This window comes from Schistocerca gregaria, chromosome 1 (assembly GCF_023897955.1).
Source record: "Schistocerca gregaria isolate iqSchGreg1 chromosome 1, iqSchGreg1.2, whole genome shotgun sequence".
Taxonomy (NCBI): Eukaryota; Metazoa; Arthropoda; class Insecta; order Orthoptera; family Acrididae; genus Schistocerca; species Schistocerca gregaria.
The window spans coordinates 168,786,035-168,806,476 of record NC_064920.1 but is presented as its reverse complement, the minus strand read 5'-3'; the positions used below and the strand labels follow the sequence as shown (position 1 = coordinate 168,806,476).

At 38.3% G+C, this 20,442-nt stretch overlaps 1 protein-coding gene across 7 annotated transcripts in view; it reads left to right on the top strand.

Moving 5' to 3' along the window:
- The window catches only part of LOC126336147 (RUS family member 1), a 109,193-nt gene extending 98,944 nt beyond the window's left edge, over positions 1–10,249 (top strand). For 4 of the 7 annotated variants that reach the window (XM_049999643.1, XM_049999683.1, XM_049999690.1 and 1 more), the window contains 2 exons: positions 2,546–2,708; positions 2,785–2,927. In XM_049999643.1, coding sequence (XP_049855600.1) covers positions 2,546–2,708; positions 2,785–2,891 — 270 coding nt within the window. In that variant the 3' untranslated portion in view covers positions 2,892–2,927. Of the gene's footprint in view, positions 1–2,545; positions 2,709–2,784; positions 2,928–3,116; positions 7,654–9,719; positions 9,933–10,039 lie in introns of those variants that run through there. The other 3 variants (XM_049999657.1, XM_049999650.1, XM_049999665.1) reach the window with 3 other exon arrangements.
- The last annotated feature ends 10,193 nt before the right edge of the window (positions 10,250–20,442 follow it).

The following is a 20,442-nucleotide window of genomic DNA, read 5'->3' as shown; positions in this document are numbered from 1 at the left end:
AGGTTTTCTCAGGAACTGCCCATGATCTAATTGGCACCTACATAAGCCCCTTAGGGTGCACCATAGACAACATCTAATGCAAAAAGAATCAAATGATTTGCTCCATTTACCTATGCTGGAAGAATGATTAATATTCAGACTTTGATTCCATACTGTAGCATGGCTGCCAAGTGTTACAGATTGTCCATCATTGTTATGGATTTGTCACATTAATCGGAGTTATAAAAAATTATGGAAATAGGCATTTTACTAATTGACGTTTAAAAATAAATTTAAAAAAAGGTGCTTTTTACATTTTTGCAGCTTCTACATTTTGTTGATGTAGGACAAGCAACATTTCCGTTTCATGAAGTATTTATTACAAATCTGACACAGTTGCAGTATATACATTTTGGTGACTAGTTTTGAACCAACTGTTTCATTCTCAGTCCTGACCAGCTGGGGCTACCATGTAAAAATAGAACAGTGTAGAGTACAAATATGGACAGCAGTTAACTATTTGATTAACACATACCTGCACTGATCTTAATGAAGATCACCTAAAATTGGCAATACCTGCATCACCCAGTGAAGGTTGATAAATGCCACATTATACTTATGCTCAAACTGTAGCAAATATAGCCAACAGTAGTACCAGAAAATGTTTGCTGGCACTAGTGTCATGCCTCATATTCAAGCACATGTCAATGGCCAATGAGTGCATCACATCTTAAATAAGAAATAGTTTTTATATATATATATATATATATATATATATATATATATATATATATATATATATATATATATATATAAAAATAAAACAGAAAGAAACTTCCACATGGGAAAAATATATTAAAAATAAAGATTCCAAGACTTACCAAGCGGGAAAGCGCCGGCAGACAGGCACATGAACAAAACACACAAACACACACACAAAATTACGAGCTTTCGCAACTGGCAGTTGCTTCGTCAGGAAGGAAGGAAGGAAGGAGAGGGAAAAATGAAAGGGTGTGGGTTTTAAGGGAGAGGGTAAGGAGTCATTCCAATCCCGGGAGCGGAAAGACTTCCCTTAGGGGAAAAAAAAGGACAGGTGTACACTCGCACACACACACACATATCCATCCGCACATACACAGACACAAGCAGACATATTTCTGCTTGTCTGCTTGTGTCTGTGTATGTGCGGATGGATATGTGTGTGTGTGTGCGAGTGTACACCTGTCCTTTTTTTTCCCCTAAGGGAAGTCTTTCCGCTCCCGGGATTGGAATGACTCCTTACCCTCTCCCTTAAAACCCACACCCTTTCATTTTTCCCTCTCCTTCCTTCCTTCCTTCCTGACGAAGCAACTGCCAGTTGCGAAAGCTCGTAATTTTGTGTGTGTGTTTGTGTGTTTTGTTCATGTGCCTGTCTGCCGGCGCTTTCCCGCTTGGTAAGTCTTGGAATCTTTATTTTTAATATATATATATATATATATATATATATATATATATATATATATATACGGCATCTGTTCTTTCGGCCATGTCTGGAAGAATAGCCATTATGAATTAAGACACAAAGGTATTACAGACAGCTGTGAGCCGGCATTGATTGAAATCAGTGGGGAAAGTTGAAAATTTGTGACAGACTGAGATTCAAACCTGTGTCTTCTACTTACTGGGCAGATGCTATGACCACTGAGCCAACTGCATGGATTATCCTTTCACGCCTCCTACCAGATCCAAATTCACAATTTATCCACGCACTACTAATGCAGTGCCCTATACCCATTATCCTTATTACTTGTGGCATTTTGCCAATTCCCTTAATAATTCAAGCCTGGTGTGCATCTGCTCTGCAGAGGTCATTGTTTGTCTCACCTTAATTATATATACACCTTTATGACATCACCTCCCGATGTACCAGACAGTGAGGTCTTGTCTTGGTACCACAGCAAGGTTTATTGACAGACACATTCTTTTTAGAATTAGACTCGTAGTGCAGTGTGTTCAACCAGCTCATGGTAGCCACACAATCATATGTTATAGCAATGTGAAACAATATGGCCACATATGCATAGTCATAGGTAACGCAAGTGACACCTCAGTTCATTGATGAGCTTATGGGAAAATGCAGTCTGTCTATGAAGGCATTGCTTCTGTTACACATCCTAGAATATTGCTCATCTGTGCAAGGATCCAGACAAAACAAGACTAATAGGGAGTGCTGAGCATATACAAAGAAATGAAGCATGAATGGTCACATGTTAGTTTGTCCCATGTGAGACTGTCATCATGAAAACCCAGAGAAATCTGAACTTTAGACTTGTCTAGACAGACGTCGGCTGTCTACCTTGTTCTTCACTTTCTTTTTAGAGTGTGTGGATGTTGATGTAGGTTGTTGCCTTCAAACATTGCACTATATCACAACACCAGTGACATTTTCTGTATTATTTAATTCAGCTGTGTGTAAGATGTAGTCATTAAATTATGAACAGGTATTTACAATGGTACTGATGTTCATTACATTTTAGTGAGATTTTGTACACCAGCATTAAGTTTTCTCTGTTTAACTTCTGTACAGCCTCCTCATGGAATGATTCCCGGAAAGAATAAAAGGCCACTTTGTTACCTCTTTACTTCACCTAATCCTGATTCACATCAGTTCACTGCAGCAGCCATTGAGAAGCTTAATGAAGTCCATAGTGAAAAATTTGCGCACTTTTTAAAAGCACTCCATGCTTCAGGTAAGTGCATAGTACAATTATCTCGCTACAGGTATAGAAAAATTTTCAATTCCTAATTTCCATTGTTTGTGCACAGGCTGGACCACAACTAACCACCACTTGATTGTAGATGAATGGAGAGTGCAGTGGACAAATAGCAAGGATAATGAAACTATTTGGGATAAATCCTCTAAAAATGACTGAAATAAAAAAGTAAATAAGCAAAGGACAAAGAAATAATGTGTTTGTTTCTTGTTTAATAATGTTACACTTAGTTTTTACCTTATTTTTGGAAGTTTTAAATCTTACTGCAGTTGTGACTGTGAATTATGTAAAATTGTTTTTTCTTAGCACAAGATACTTTAATTCCAGAAGTTATCAGTGCCTTATCATTAATTCTCTTCAGTTTTGCTTGTATTTGTTTTACAGGAAAACAAGACTCAAAGTGTCACAGAAATATGTTCAAGAAAGAGCCAAATATTCCAGCAACCCTGTCTGTTTTATAAATTTCTCTTCAGCATCATTCCAGTAATTTCTCTCTCAACACTATGACGGTCACTGTTTGTGATTCTGTGAAACACTTACTACCAGTATTTGAGAATCCTCCTGTCTGTCATTAAGAAAAGGAAAGCTCATGTACTGTACTAGTGTGAGGTTCATTCTCAGCATTGCGTCTTATGTCATTCTCATATAATTAAGTTTATTGGCCAAGTTATTACCTACACCCTCTACTATTATCAGATATTCTTGTAAAATATCCGTACCAAAGAGCTTGAATCATAGGGAACATCAGTGAGCCACGCGTTTGGTTGAAAACGCCATTTACCTCGTAATCACTTCCCACAGAGTTCTGAATTAGTTCTGTATAAGACTTCTGTCCAGAATACCAAAAATATTATGCACATTGGAGTTTGCTACCTCAAGGCTGCAAAATTTGTGAACACTATGCACATTTGACACTGCAGGAGTCCAGTATTATGCTTGTTTAACCATAATAATCACTATGTGAAGATGGTACCTGTTCTTTCGGACATGTCTGAAGTATCAACAGGGACAGTTGAAAATGTTTGCACTGACCAGGACTCGAACCTGGGATCTCCTGCTTACATGGCAGATGCTCTAACCGTCTGAGCCATTGAAGGCACGCTCCCCGTGGGATCCACATTCCCAACTGTCTGTCCACACACTACATTTGTAGTGCCCCTGCCCACTATGTAAGCAGGAGATCCCGTGTTCGAGTCCCGGTCGTGGCACACATCTTCAACTGCCCCTGTTGATATTTATTCATGCCTGTAAGCAGCTAAACGTCTGGGTTTTATTGTACTTTCATAGTAATCACTAGTCACATTAGCCAGAAATGTGGAAATGTGTCGTGTCTGCTGTAGTGTTGTCATGCCACCAGGCATGGATTTGTGGAGGGGGAGTGTTATGGGAGTCATTAAACTGCCCCCTTCCCAAACAGCAATTTACTCAAAGTATTTCTGTACAAAGCTTTGAGCCAACCTTAGGAGAATTAAACATACATGAAATCTGTGAGCCTTGAAGGCAGAGAATACTATGGGACTACAAGCTACATTTAAAATAGGACGCTTCTCTATTCATCATCTGAGGCCTAGCAGACATGGGTAGCCTTGCAGCTTGACCGGCTAAGGGAGATATTCCCATTAGGGAATGATGCCCATTTGAAAGCTGATGGCTGATGATAGGCCTACCTGCTGAGAACAACAAATCCCATGTGGTCCGCAAGTCCACAGGTAGAACCCGCTGACCACAGGAAGTTGAATAATGCAATATGGGAAGAAAGAAAATTATAGAAAGGCTGACTTTTCTCAGACTTTTATCATACACTCAGATTGCCACAGCTTGCAGACATATATATTCATGATCATTGTGTGAAGTTCACACTTCAATTTTATAACATGCAGAATATGGCATTGTTGAAGTTCTGAGAGTTTGATGCTACATTTCTTAAAATAACTACAGCTTATGTGTTGTTCTCAAATTGTTGGATGAGTAATTTTCAAATGATACTTTTCTCTGAATAATTTCTTTGAAGCTGTGCAAAGTGATCTACTAAGCAATGATGCAAAGAAAACCAGTTAAAAATGTTTATTGCTCACCAACCAATTTAAATATTTTTGTAAAACTTATTTAAAAAATATTAAATCAGATAATCAGATGCCCAAGAAAAGTAATATAAAAAAATAAATACGAACCATATGTTATCATATGACATGAAGTAAATTACTTCTATTTCTACTATGTGGCTGTGAAAAAAAAATGTTTGGCTGCATTTCAGTTTGTTTCTGATGGTTGCGTCTGTGCCTGTTTCTAATGCATATGTGCAGACCATAGGAAAAAGACATGTTGGTACTGAAAAAAGTGGTACAATTTAAACATATGTGACACATTGTTGGCACTTGGCTTTTCTCCTTTTCACATGTTGAATTGGTACCGATATATGAAAACTACACTAATGAGCCAAAACATTATGATCACTGCCCACCACTTGGTTGAATGTCTCATGGTGGTGTTGCGGGAGTGTGATGCACTAAAGAAAGAATGTAAGTCCAAGAGAGATGAATGGGCAGTCATTATAGCAAAAGTGCAGAAATCCACTGACAAAAGTGGTTTTGACAAAGGGCATATTGTTGTGCCACTATGGCTGGAAAAGAGAATCTCTGAAAGCTGGTTGCTTTTTGGCATACTACTGTTGTGAACACCTATGGAAAGTGGTTGATGGATGCTGAAATAACGAGTAGGCTGTTTGGTATTGGACGATAATGTTTCATCACAAAAGAGAGGGCAGAGGAGCCCCCACTGTGTAATTCTGGATAGACAGTGATCTGTGGCAGAACTGATGACAGAGTGCTGTGCTGCTGCAGGTACAAGTGTTTCTGAGCACACCATTCAGAGGCCATTGTTGAACATGGAGCTCCACATCACACAACCCCTACATGTTCCTGTGTTAGCCCAATGACATCATCAGTTATGATTGTAGTGTGCAAACATCACTGAATTTTCACTGTCAGTCAATAGAAATGAGTCAACTGTTGAATGAATAGCATCTCTTGTTTCACTATGTTGATGGTTGAGTCCTTATACTCCATGACCCAGGTGAATCTCTGCACAAAATATGCTCTGCACGACAGATGCAGGCCAGTGAGAGCAGGATTGTGCTATGGGATACACAGAGTTGGGCTTCCATGGGATCTGTGGTGGTAATCAAAGTACATGAACATTATTGCAGTCCACTTACATTGTTTCATGTTTGAGGTCTCCCCGTACAGCAATGACATCTTCTAGCATGATAAGTGTTCATGTTGCAAGGTCAAAATCATGCTACAGTGTTTTAAGGGGCATCGTAGAGAAACCACATTGATGTGTTGGCCAACAAATGTACCTGATCCATACCCATTGGAGTACATACCAGGCGCAAGCTGTGTGCCTGTAAACCACCATCCTGTAATTTGCGAAAATTGCTTGACCTGTGTGCAGACATGTGGTACCACATACTTCTGGAAGGACTTGTAGCATCCATGCTCTGCTGTGGTGTGTTTGAAAAGTGGAACAACAGGCTATTAAACAGGTGGTCATAAAGTTTTGGTTCATCGCAGTTTGCACCAAAAGTACTGAATCGAGGCCTGTTGAATAACTAATTGTATCTTAATTTTCTGTTCAAGAGCTTTCATCTTATTGAACTTGGGTACTACTTGAAAAAAAGGTCATGTAGACCTCTGAAGGAGATTGATGGCCTTGATACCTAAACAAAATGTAGAATTCACAGTCTTGGTCATGATTGTTAAATGTAATTGAAAAATGTATTTGACTAAGCTCTCTGACATGTAATTACTCTCAATAAAAATTTGCTTTTTAAGATCTGTGACCACCTCTTCCTCTAGTGACCAAACATGGTATCACAAACACTTGTCAGGTGCTTAGTTAACGGCTACACATTCTCTGTTTCTCTACCTTCTTTTTCTTGTTTGTATGTAACACATTGATGTCCATGTTTCATAAATTATAAAATACTTTTAGCTATTTAATTTCTCTTATACATACCTGATGATAGCTACAAAGCTGAAGTTGGTTACCTGTGCAAATAAAATGTCACAAACAATGTGAATTCTATGAATTATTTAGATAACATTTACTGGGTTGTCACATAACCTGTACTTTTCAATGTTATGTTATCAGGGCTAATTCCTCTATTTCCTGTCAACTGCTTAGAGAATTGCTTTTCGTCTCCTTAGGTGCAATAATTACATTCACTTACGATATTTCCAAGTGCCTCTCTTCACACATGCAACACAATATTTCACTGTGATCTTAAATTACTGCCAAGTTTCCTACTTCTTGGTTTTTTTCAAATCTTCCTTCATAACATCCCCTTGTTCTTGAATTTATCAACAATACAGTAGAACTGTATAGTCGAACTAGTTGAAAAACCTGGCATTGCCCGGGTATTCATTTTGACAGTTTTGTATTAGAGATGAAAACAAAAAATGAAATATGTTTGTACTGTAATACTGAAATCAACAGTACAGTACAGTAGAACTGTATAGTAGAACTAGTTGAAAAACCTGGCATTGCCCGGGTATTCATTTTGACAGTTTTGTATTAGAGATGAAAACAAAAAATTAAATATGTTTGTACTGTAATACTGAAAAAATTCATTTCCATTTATTTGTGAAAACACTTTTTAAAGAATGAAACAGTCATGCAAAGAAACATACATATTTTACAGATGTATAAGTATATAATCCAAATTAAGAAACACAGTATTTCTGTAGCTGGGTGGAGCTGTTCACATGTCTACAATGCAGTTTGTAAATATGTTTATGGTAACACCTCTTAATAGATCTGTAGACAGCTGTTGTTTTAGCCTACAGCCATTTGCATGTCTCAGTTGAAGGCTGTGATAAGCACAGATAGATGTCGGAGATTTCCTTAAGTTGACTTGACTGTTGGAATGTCTAAACAATAAATGTTTGAAAACTTCATGCTTGATGCAGCACTTTTCCATGCATCTCAGTGTTTATGACATCATATCTTTTTAACTATGTGTTGTAGAATGGTATAGTGTTGTTGGTATGTTCAATGGCATATGTAGATACGGTCTGCAAAATGTGCTGTGAGTATAGTTATCAGCAAAGGAGTAATAAAGTTAAATGTCATGCAAGATAACACAGTTTCTTATGCATCTCATTGTTCAAGATCATGTCTCCTTAACTATGATATCGAGGTGGCTCTTACGCAAACAGCGATTGTTGTCTGACAGTAAGGGATGTGTGCACCATGGCTGAAATTGGCCACTTGAGTGTGAATTGTTGACCACTTCCCACGCAATAGGCTTTGCAAGGGCAAGAGAGCACAGAGTGGGATCCATAATGGAGAATGATGCAGTACCCATGCAGAGTTGCGTCATTTCTCCACTATTAAGTATACAGACACTTGGTGTGCACACTGATGTAATAGAGTAACAAGAATGGTCAGGGGATTTGCCACATCAGATCCATATACATAAAATACATCATGCTGACAACTACTCCATTCCTACATAATCTATTCAGTCTAAAAGAAATGCCATTCATTGGTGGAAAGAGGAATGTCAATTAACAATTAGGGACAGACGTACTGTGTTACGTCACTTTAGGAGAAGAACAAGGTTAGGCAGTCTTGCATCCTTTTAGTAAGTGAGGACTAAAACTAGTTGAGTAATCAAGGAGAGAAAATGGAGATTGTGGAGAGAATTTTTAACATCCATTAACCATTCCACACCAGCAACAAAGGTGGCATATTAAATAATGATGTCTTCCAAACAGCACCTAGAAAAATAGTGCAGATGATGGCAAAACACTAATTCCAGCAACATGGGGGAACACATGGAAACACAGAGTAGACTTTTCATATGACAACTCAGAGCCTTATAACTGCACTTTCTCCTTATGGGAACTACAGTCTCCACTAACTGCTGCACATGATATGGCTCAAGGACCCAATGAGATTTAATTTGGCATGCTGCTATGTCTAAGCATGGAGGTGAGAGAACTCCTGTGCCTCTGTAATCAGATATGGGCTGAAGGTTAGTAGCCAGATCAGTAGCCACATAGGAAAGATCCTCGAGTGGATAGTAAAACGAACACCTAGTGTGGATTCTGAAAAGCAAGTTTTGCTCAGTCATTTCCAATCTGGTTCCAAAAGACGGGTCGACACTTGACAGGCTCTTCCAATTGGAGGGAGTGATATGAGAGTCATTCCTATATAAACATTAGTTTATTGGTATCCTTATCAATCTGGAGAAAGTATGTGCTGCCACCTGGAGATGCAATATCTTCCATCATCTACTTGAATGAGTATGTCATGGGTATCTCCCCATCTTGCTGCAGTCCTTCCTCGCTAAACAATATTACCATTAGCAAGTTGATGCTACGTACTCCAACCCTTTCCCTCAGTAGCCTGGTGTTCCTCAGGATAGCGTTGTGAGTGTCACCCTTTTTATTAGTGCAATCCGTAGTATCTCTTCCCCACTAAGGAACTCGGGCAAATATTCCTTATTTGTGGACAACTTTGCAGTAATGTGCCTTTTCTCCAGTCTCACAAATACTACATGTCAACTACAGCTAACTGGTTGGAGGATTGGGCTGGTACAGCTAGTTTTAAGTGCTCTACATAAAAAACTGTTTATCTGTATTTTAATCATTCATGTTAATCCTTTACTTATACAGAACTCCAATTGAGGGGCACCATCCTGGATTTTAAGACCTCAGTGTGGTTCTTGGGCCTCACCTTTCATGAGAGGTTAATAGGCTGTGACACCCACGTGATAAGTAATGCAGGTGTCTAAAGGCACTAAACAGCTTAAAATGTCTTAGCAGTAAGGGCTGGCGAACAGGTCGGTCCACTTGAACAAGTCGGTCCACTTTTCTCACTTTCTATAGAACCTTTTCTCCACAAGACTTGACTACTGCAGCATAATGCTATGACTCAGATACAGGTATAGAAAAATTTTCAATTCCTAATTGTGCACAGGCTGGACCACAACTAACCACCACTTGATTGTAGTGCAGTGGACAAATAGCAAGAATAATGAATTTATTTGGGATAAATCCTCTAAAAATGACTGAAATAAAAAAGTAAATAAACAAAGGACAAAGAAATAATGTGTTTGTTTCTTGTTTAATAATGTTACACTTAGTTTTTACCTTATTTTTGGAAGTTTTAAATCTTACTGCAGTTGTGCTTGTGAATTATGTAAAACTCTTTCCTCTTAGCACAAGACACTTTAATTCCAGAATTTATCCATGCCTTATCATTAATTGCCTTCAATTTTGCTCTTATTTGTTTTACAGGAAAACAAGACTCAAAGTGTCGTAGAAATATGTTCAAGAAAGAGCCAAATATTCCAGCAACCCTGTCTGTTTTATAAATTTCTCTCCAGCATTGTTCCAGTAATTTCACTCTCAACACTATGACGGTCACTGTTTGTGATTCTGTGAAATACTTACCACCAGTATTGGAGAATCCTCCAGTCTGTCATTAAAAAAAGCAAAGCTCGTGTACTGTACTAGTGTGAGGTTCATTCTCAGCATTGCGTCTTATGTCATTCTCATATAATTAAGTTTATCGGCCAAACTATTACCTACACCCTCTACTATTATCAGATATTTCAATTAAACTGGGTCACATGAAATACCAACAATTTAATGCGTTTGTGAGTGGCTGGATCATTCTCTTAGTTCCACGATCAATCAGCCATCTTAATGTGTTGCAATGATTTATTAATTCCTTTAATGTGTAATAACAGTGTGAATAGATTTACTGGAGATTAAATGTGAAACTTTGTAAACTATGAGCTTTAGTTATATGACCTATGATTTCATTTTAGCAAGAGTAACTGCTCATTCACCAGCACAACAATCTTGTGAAAGAGCACTGGTGTCCATGCTATTTAGTGCCCAACAATTTTAAATCCACCCATCATCTGTCCAGCTCTTTGGTATTTTCTTTGTGTGTGGTAGAGGGATACTATTAGTATCTTTCTTAATGATACACAAGTCTGGGTTGGTATGTGTGTTCAGCATTGCAGATTGGAAAGTTTTTAAGTTCAGGGTATCATGACAGTTGCTGTTTGGCTTGTCAGTTTGTATCCTGGAATAGCTATTAATTCTTGTTGTGGGAGTTTCTGGTGGTAGGTAAGTTTCTTGCAATGTTAAAATATCAGTGCTACAAGTAGTTGCCAAACTACTTAGGTACCCACATTTATCTTTAGGAAGTTGTCCTACACTGATTTGGAAGATATTTCGTTTGGGAGCAGAATTCCTTGTCAACTGCAATTAAAAATTGCAGTCTTTATTTTTTAATTTTTTTCCTGCTACCTGTAAAACGTGATAGCTGATTCAGTACAGTCGTCATTTGAGTAAATTTTTTTGTCATTCTATATCTCTTTATGCGAGATGAATGTCAGAGGAAGTAGAAACATTCTGCAGTTTGTCACATTTGCAGGTTTTCCAAACTTCCTCAATAGCGATTTGCTTCAAATTTGTCTTTTCTCCATCTGAGGATTCCCATGTAAATTCATGGAGCACTTACATAGTACTCTCATACTGATTGGAGAAGCCAGTAGAAAAAAATTAAAATAAAATATCTAAAAGCACACCACTGAAATGCTTTGATATCTTCCTTTAATCTCACCTGGAAGGATCCCAAACATTCCAACAGTACTCAATAGTTGGTTGCACAAATGTTTTGTAAGTGGTCTTCATTACAGGTGAGCTACACTGTCTCAGAATTTTCCCAATACATCAGAATGAGACATTTTCCTTCCTTAGAACTGATGTTTTGTGTTTGTTCCATTTCATGCTGTTTCACAATATTATAGCAAGGAATTTAGTCAAAGTCAAGCAGCATGCAGTTAATACTATTTTCAAACATTACAGGAATGTTTTGTTACCCATCTGCATAAACTTAAGATTATCCACTATTAAAGTAAGCTACAGTTTATTGCATAAAACAGAAATTCTGACGAAGACATCCTGAATACCTGTTCAGTCATTCAACAGTGATAATTTTTTGCACACAGTTGTGTCATCATCAGACAGTTTTAAGTTGCCACCCACTCTATCCCAAAGATTATGGAAGGGTTGTAGGAAAGTTATAGTAGATCTGAAATACTTCTGAATGAAAGGAGATCACTCACTAAAAAGTAGAAGTGTAGAGTCATCAAAATGCATACAAGAAAGAAAACTTGCTAGATTTTGGAGTACTCCTTTTTTGGGCCAGAGTAAAACATACACACACACACCTGTGCCCCTGTATAGTGCTGACAGGCTGCACAGTGAGAGGATTGCAGTTTGCTGGGTGGTCTAGGTTGTGGTGCGAGTTGTTTCAGGTGGGATGGGTAGAGGGGGGGAGAAGCAAAAGCAGGCAGAGGTGGTGGGGTGGTCTGAGGAGCATTCCAAACACCACCTCCATAAATTGTCCAAACTGTTGACATCCTTTTCCCACCTTGATGCATCCCCTATATTACGTCCTTCGAAACTGTCTCCTTCCCAGCACTCCACAATACCCGGAACCCAAGCAAATCCAAAAAGCTATTGTTAACATTCCCATCAAAAACCACAGTACTACAGAAGCTTCATTCATATTTGGAGGCCTCACTTTCATCACTAAACCCAAGTTTAACCATGTTGGGCTTGTCAAAGAACTACTCTCCTTCTCCCCATTCCTACAGTGAAAACACTTTTTTGCCACCAAACCCTCCAACCAAAGCCAATCAAATCCCAAAACTGAACCTTGCCTCTCTCAGTTCATACCATTATCCAACTGTGACCCTTCCCTCCTTCCACTGAACCTCCCTGGTCACATTCCAGGAATTCCTTACCTCCAACTTGGCCTCGCAATCGTTCCCTTTGTTCCTTCATAGCAACACTGACCTTTCAGAAGAAGAAAGAATGGCCATAAATAACCTGAAAACAGATCCAGATCTAATAATCCTCTCTGCAGACAAAGGCTCTATAACTGTAACAGTGAGTCACAATAACAACTTGACAGAAGGCCCAACTGTCTGACTCCTTCACATACAAGCTGCACTGTAGTGATCCCATCCCAGAAGGCCAACATAGCCTACAGCTACTACAGAAATCCATAGGCCCTTCCCAGAACTTCTCCTCTGAGTCCATTTCTGTCCTCATTCCAATAATACCCAAAACATCCACCTTATTAGCCTCCACAAACACACAACCCCTAGTCTGGTTCACATTCAGTGATAATGTCTTCATGATCTGGATTCAAGGTCAAGATATCCTATCCTCTTTATTCACAACATCAATACCTTCTCCCCCATCCACTTCACCTGGTCCTCCTCCACCCAACATGCTACCTTCCTGGACATTGACCTGCACATCCCTAATGACTTCATATACACTTCTGTCCTCATTAAACCCACTAACTACCAACAGTATTTGCTTTTTGACAGTTGCATCTTTTCCACACCAGAAAATCCCTCCCATATGGCCTAGCCACCAGTCAACAACATATCTTCTGTGATGAGGATTCCTCTGTGTAGTATGTGGAATGTTTCATGAAGGTCACCAAAGACAGACACTACTCCCCTGACCTAGTCACCTAGTCCACAAACAGATGTCACATGAGATATCCTCACATGCCCAATACTCCCACCATCTCCAAGAATCAGCTTCAAAGGAACCCCCCCCCCCCCCAAAAAAAAAAAAAAAAAAAAAAAAAAAATCAGCGAATATCACCCTGGACAGGAACAATTGTACGGTACCCTTATTCAGGTCTTTGTCTCTCATCATGCACTAAAATGAGAGACATCACACCTAAGATAATTGCCACCTCTTCTAAAGTGGTGTTCCACCACCCACCCATCCTACACAATATCCTCACACTCCCAACCACTTTCCTCAGGGATCATTTACCTGTGGTAGACTAAGATGTAAGACCCACCCAATCCACCCAATCCACCCATCTAGCACTTCTTACTCAAGTCCTGTTACAGGCTTATCCTACCCCATCAAAGGCAGTGCCACCTTTGAAAGCAGCCATGTCATAGACCAACTCTGCTGCAAACACAGCACAGCTTTTTACGTTGGTATGACTACCAAAAAGCTGTCCACCAGGATGAATGGCCACCACTAAATTTTTGCCCAGAACAAAGTTGACCACCCAGTGGGACAACATGAAGCTGAGCACATTCCCTTCACGCCCAGTGTCTCTGAACTACACAGGCAGAAGTTATCTTTACCCCACATCCTCTACTCCCGTAATCTTCCTGGCCCCAATCTCTTGTAACCCCTGTGCCCACACCCTTAGTCCAACAGTTTCTTGTTCCTCCAGCCTGTCGCTCCCTCCCAGTTCACATCACGTACATTGTGTCTGCCCTTCCCAACACTGGATCCAACAACCATGCATCTTTTGCCCAGACTGTGTACTTCCCTCCATGCATTCCTACCAGGTAAACAATCTGCCTCCCTCCAAGGTGCTAGTCACCCAATCCTTCACCCTGCCTCCAGCCTTTCACCCCCCTCTACCCATCCCACCTGACAAAACTCCCACCACAGCCTAGTCTGCTGAAATGCTGCAGTGCATTGTTCATCCAGCTGGCACCATGTAGGGACATAGGTGGTCTATTTGTAAGTGGAGCAGGAAGGGAAATCACTAGTAGTGGTACACACAGTGTGATGGCTTGCAGAATAAGTATTTAGATGTAGATTTAGATATCATTTTGCACCTCTCTTTTTTGCGTTCTGATATACTGAAGTAGCCTGTGCTTTTTTCAGTTGCATGGGAATGTTCGGTGCATGGCAAATTCAAACTAAGAAGGGACCATTGACACTAATTGGAAATCCATCAGGGGATGGCACCATATTCATTTTCAATGGTTTCATATGCCTTCCACCACTTAGGGTGCCTATTTTTTTTTAATTGATTTATTTTGTAGCTTCTAGCATATCAGGGTTGCCACAAGTTTTCCCAAGTGAAATTCCCTGATACTTCCCAGAGTTCTAGGCAAGTTTTAGCATTTTCCCTGACAACTTATGAGATTGCAAGGGTAAGTAAAGACATAAGTTGACAAAAAAAAAAGAGGATACGGATTTCTGTATTTCTAAACATGTTGTTGATCTTCTGGTTTTAAATGAACTGCAAGTTGTCTCCTTTGCAAGATTTATGAAGATTGCAAGGGTAAGTAAAGACATAAGTTGACAAAAAAAAGAGGATACAGATTTCTGTATTCCTAAACATGTTGTTGATCTTCTGGTTTTAAATGAACTGCAAGTTGTCTCCTTTACAAGATTCATGATCTGAAGTGTGTGTAAACAGATAAGTTGTGGAAATGGAAGCTATTTTTAGATGAAGGATTTCTGTTGTTATTAATGCATTGACTCTTAACTTTGAATTAACAGCAATCCTGTAATTGCTAACACTAAATCAGAAAAAACTGAGACAAAAACATTTTATTCAAGAAATTTTCTTCTATTACTCTTAGCTAACTTTTTAGTCACTTTATTCAATTTTTTAAATACACAGATGGAGAATATTACAATGTAAAACACTCAGGTAAAAATGCTACAAAAATATCAGTCCTCTTCAAATGCAGAACAAATACTGACACACATCTGTAAGTCTATGATGTATCCTTAAAAACATTAAATTATTAAAGCAAAGAAGTAAAGTGTGTACAGAAAATTTTTTTGTCTAAAATTGGTTTTCATCTAATAGCTATGACAATGACATATTATGAAATCATAATTTAAAAGAAACTTTTATGGCACCTCATAATCGTGTTAAATACATTGATTTTAAGGTGTTTGTATTAAGACCACGTGATGGCTTCCGTCAATGCTTTTAAAGATAAAACATATTTTTCATGGAATCAAATCTTTTAAACACATGTGATAGCATCACATCATCATATGAACTGTTGGGACTGCTTGTAATTTTTAGGTCTGCAGCTATGTACAAATACACACTATCATTTAAGATTCAAAGTAATGCGTGAATACGTTCACTGCTCATTTTATACATGCAATGTGTTTTCTCACAGCTTAAAATTTGTTTGAATTTTACACAAAAGGACTAAAAATGTCACCTAATTTGCTGAAAATTACTGAATTTTCTCATATTGTAACACCTAATGAAAAGAAATGAATAGAAAACTGTCCTTCAGATTAAAATTAATAACAAATTTGAAATTTGTCAAAACTGCTTTTATGTCAAAAGCACCGACACTCTTATGATTAAACGAAAATTAAATAGAAGTTTTGCCTTTTCATTAGGTGTTACAATATGTGAAAATTCAGTAATTTCCAGCAAATTAGGTGACATTTTTAGTCCTTTTGTGTAAAATTCAAACAAATTTTAAGCTGTGAGAAAACATATTGCATGTATAAAATGAGCAGTGAACATATTCACGCATTACTTTGAATCTTAAATGATAGTGTGTATTTGTACATAGCTGCAGACCCAGAAATTACAAGCAGTCCCAATAATTACCATCTGAGATTGGAGAACTAAGCAAATGGAACAACTACACTGAAGCGCCAAAGAAACTGATACAAGCATGCGTGTTCAAATAGAGAGGTATGTCAACAGGCACAATACCGTGCTGTGGGCAGCATCGCCTATATAAGACAACAAGTGTCTAGAACAGTTGTTAGATCAGTTACTGCTGCTGCAATGGCAAGTAATCAAGATTTAAGTGAGCGCTGTTGTCTCAATTGTGGTAGCGCATCACCATTGGTACTCACAGATAGAATATTACAATAATATTAGTTAAGCGCTCCACTGCATTATTAAGATTTATGTGTTTTTCATTCACAACAAGAGAAAAAGAGTCTGTGTTGCCTATGCACATTCAATAAATAAAGCATCCTTTTCACTTCACATAACAGATACGACGCAAATAACAGAAGCACATTACTATACATGATAGAACCATCAGTTCACAGTATGTAGGGACATTACAAGGCCCCTCTTGGTCACAAAAGTGTTTTTCAAAACATTTATGTGACCACAACATCTATTCAGACTCATAAATTGGCATAACATAATTCTCAAAGTATTGAAGTTTCTAAACGGTTTGTCCATGAATATTGTATTTATACATTAAATCAATGAGTTGTATGTACTTTCTTAGCAACTCTCATTACCAGCTGGCGTAAATAATCATAATAACTTTCTTGGGAATTGAGGCCCACCCATTCGGCTGCAGTTGACGGGGGAAACACGAGATTGAAACTCCCCAATGGGCCTCACCAGATTGGTTGAAATTACTATATTTAGCAAAAACATTGGAAATTTGAATGAAACATATTGGTTTTCAGCATGAATACTGAAAAAAATGTTAATCAGTTTGTACGGAACAAAAAATACAGAAAATCCTTTAAAAGTTCACAGAACTGTTTAGAGTCTTTGAAAACAGAGTTATTCAGACAATATGAGATTCATTTAACAGACAATCATATGGATTTTATGTCAATGTTGCAGTGATAATGGTACGCTGTCAACAGTGCTATGACAATGGTACAGCAGAATGGTGAGAAACTGCAAGACATCGGGATGGAATGGTGGTCAGTCGTGATGGCTGGTCAAGTGGGTAGATGGATAGCTGTTAGTGAAGGACTGGAGGGCAGGATGGAACAACTAAGGCCTCATAGCACCAGGATAGAAGTTCTCATGACATATAACAAGGTACAAAAGATTTAGCAAGGATAAAACAGCTAACTACAGTGCCTATCTGAAATAAAATGGGCTAACTTCACCTCTACCCAACTCGTTCCTGTGTATAAACAGTCCACTTCGGTTCATGTTTTTCCTTACACTGAAGAGTGTCCAGCAAACAAAAAAAAAAAAAACAGTCACAGCACAGTGAAAACAATGCACACTGAGATATTTCCGCGACACCAGATACGTTGTCCAGAGTATCTACGGTTACATTCAAAAATGACTCTAGAACTCCTCAGAGAACATTGCTGCAAACAGTCAGATGTGTACTAGCGATTGAGCAAGATGGATCACTGGCTTTGCATAGTAACACAAGTCTGCCTAACACAACAAACATAACATCACTGTCAATCGACGACACTTCCATTGAAGTTTCGTTGACAGACGCGACACAGGCTTCAAACAACTCACAGGAACAAAGTTCACAGTCTTTACATTGCTGAAGGCAGTTTCACACAACTCTGAAGATTACTGTCCAGAACAGTCACTGGTTAGGACGAGAGACAGTAATCACGACAAAACACAACACACAATGTTACAGAACGATTACGTGTATATAATAATATTTTGAAGCTTTACCCTTGCAGTCAAACAGCAACAATGTATATATGCAGATAACCTGAGCAGCACGGGAAAAAAAAGTCTAAAGATGTGAAGGTTCAAAAACAAAAAACAAAAACAAAAAAAAAGAACGCAAGACTTAGGATACCCTACTGAGACGAAAGAGCCCATGAAACTCACTTAATTCTAAGACACAAAATCTGAAACTTGCAAAAAATGGAATAACCTACAGAATCAAAAAAGAACAATTTGTAGATTATCCTAGAAGTACTGACAACCAACAAGAAAATCAAGCATGATGAAAGTAACCATAAATAAATAACATGGTTATATCCCTACATATGGATTGAAAATTCACTCATTTTAGAACACCAGTGCATTGCACACATTGGTGACATATTGTCAACACATATCATAGGAAACAAATTACATAACTTATCTAACTACCATTTACAGCTCATATAGTTACACAGATCATGACATACCTATAAAAAATTAAACACAGAATTATTTATAGAACATTTCTAAATCCTTATGAGGGTACACACCCTTTATTTTTTATATCTTTGAATGTGCCACCAGATATGCACCTGGATGTGGCAGTTTTATAATAAGATACATATGTTCCATGGTATATTCTTTACCACTTCTCGGTCCTCTTCTCCAGAAGTGAAGGTCTTGAATGAGATATCAATAGTACCAAATCTCCAACATTACAATATTGTCTTCTCTTTAATCCCTCATCGTGACTCTTCTTTCTCATAAGAGCTTTCTCTTTCATGTTGAGCTAGGCATCACAAATTTTTTCTTCCCATGAAATCCTATTTCATGGTATCTTCAGTAATGTTTGCCCGCATATATTATTTTCTTTGTTATTTAGCAGTAATTCTTCCGGAGTATAACCAGTAGTTGTATGCGGTAGGTTATTTACAATTGTAGTGAAGTCTTCGTATAGATCAATCCACTTGGTTTGCTTCGTTGAGCAGTAGGGTCTCATAAAACAATTTAACTCTCTAAATACAAGTTTGATAGGACTCGCTTTGGGGTTGTAACATGATGTTATGACATGTGTAATATTTGCTTCCTGTAAAGCCTTCTTCCAAGTATAAAACATGAAAATCATTGCATTGTCTGTTAGAATTGTTCTTCACTTCCCAACAGATGGAATAAAATCAGAAAACAATTTCTTGATAATGGATTTGCTGGCGGCTGATTGAATTGGATACAACATTACGTACTTAGAAAACATATCCAAAACTCAACTATGTATTTACTACCTCTTTTTGCCCTTGGAACTGGCCCACAGAGGCTTATGTGGAATGATGGAGTGCATCAAACTTGTGTACCATTGTTACAAGGCTTAGTGAGCTGACAAACTTTGCATTCCTTTAAAACCTGCTGAACTCTTTTTCCTGATATTTGGAAAGTAACAACAGCTGCCTATCTTGCTTACACATTTAAGTATGCCAAAATGTCCCCAAACATAATGAGAGAGCAGAATGAGCTTTTCCATGTAATCTTGTGGTATACATTAGCAACACTTATCTGAAGTATCAGACCTTCTGCAGAACTACTTTGAAAAATCTTCGGAGCTGCCCTTGGTCTAGCTGACTCGGTTTATTCAAAACCATAGTCCAATGATCATCTTGTTACTGCAGGACAGATAGGTAACTACACTTGTATAAATAATATCTCCTAGATTCCAAATCTTTCATCAGCAAGATCCTGTGTTACCTCTCATTTTCCACAGTGGTAATTTTCTAAACTTCAGGTAGTCTTGATAAAGCATCTGCAATCTAGTTATGTTGTCCCTTTATGCATACAACTGTGAAATTATATTCTTGTAAACCCAAGGTCCAGCATCATAGATGAGTGCGAAGTAATTTGCATTGTTGCAAGAATGTCAGAGCTTGATGATCGCAGTACACAGTAGTGCATGCTCCAACCAAGTAATAGTGGAATTTTTGAAACTCCCATACAACTGCCAAAGGTTCCAATTCTGTGGTTTTGTAGGAGCGCTCGCAACATGATAAAAAGCGACTTGCATAAGCTATGGACCAGAACATTGGCTGATCATTGATGTCCTTGATTTGAAACAAACAGCAAGCTAAACCAATGCTCAATGAACCAGCCATGAAACCAAACTCAAAAGTCATATCCAGGTGGTGTAACAATTTTCCATCTGCAAGAGTGCCTTTGATGAGCTGGAACACAACTTCACACTCATTTGTCCACATCCACGGTACGTTTTTTTCGCAGAAGCTTGTTTATGAGCTCTGCATTCATCACCTGTTTGTTTAAAAATCACCTATAGAAGGTCATTCCTATGAAAGATTTTAACTGCTGCTTGTTTGATGGTGTAGGAAAATTCTTGATGGTGCTCATCTTCACTGAATCTGGCATATGCCTGAGGAAATGGATCCATTCAAGTGGAAATGAGGTTTTTGCA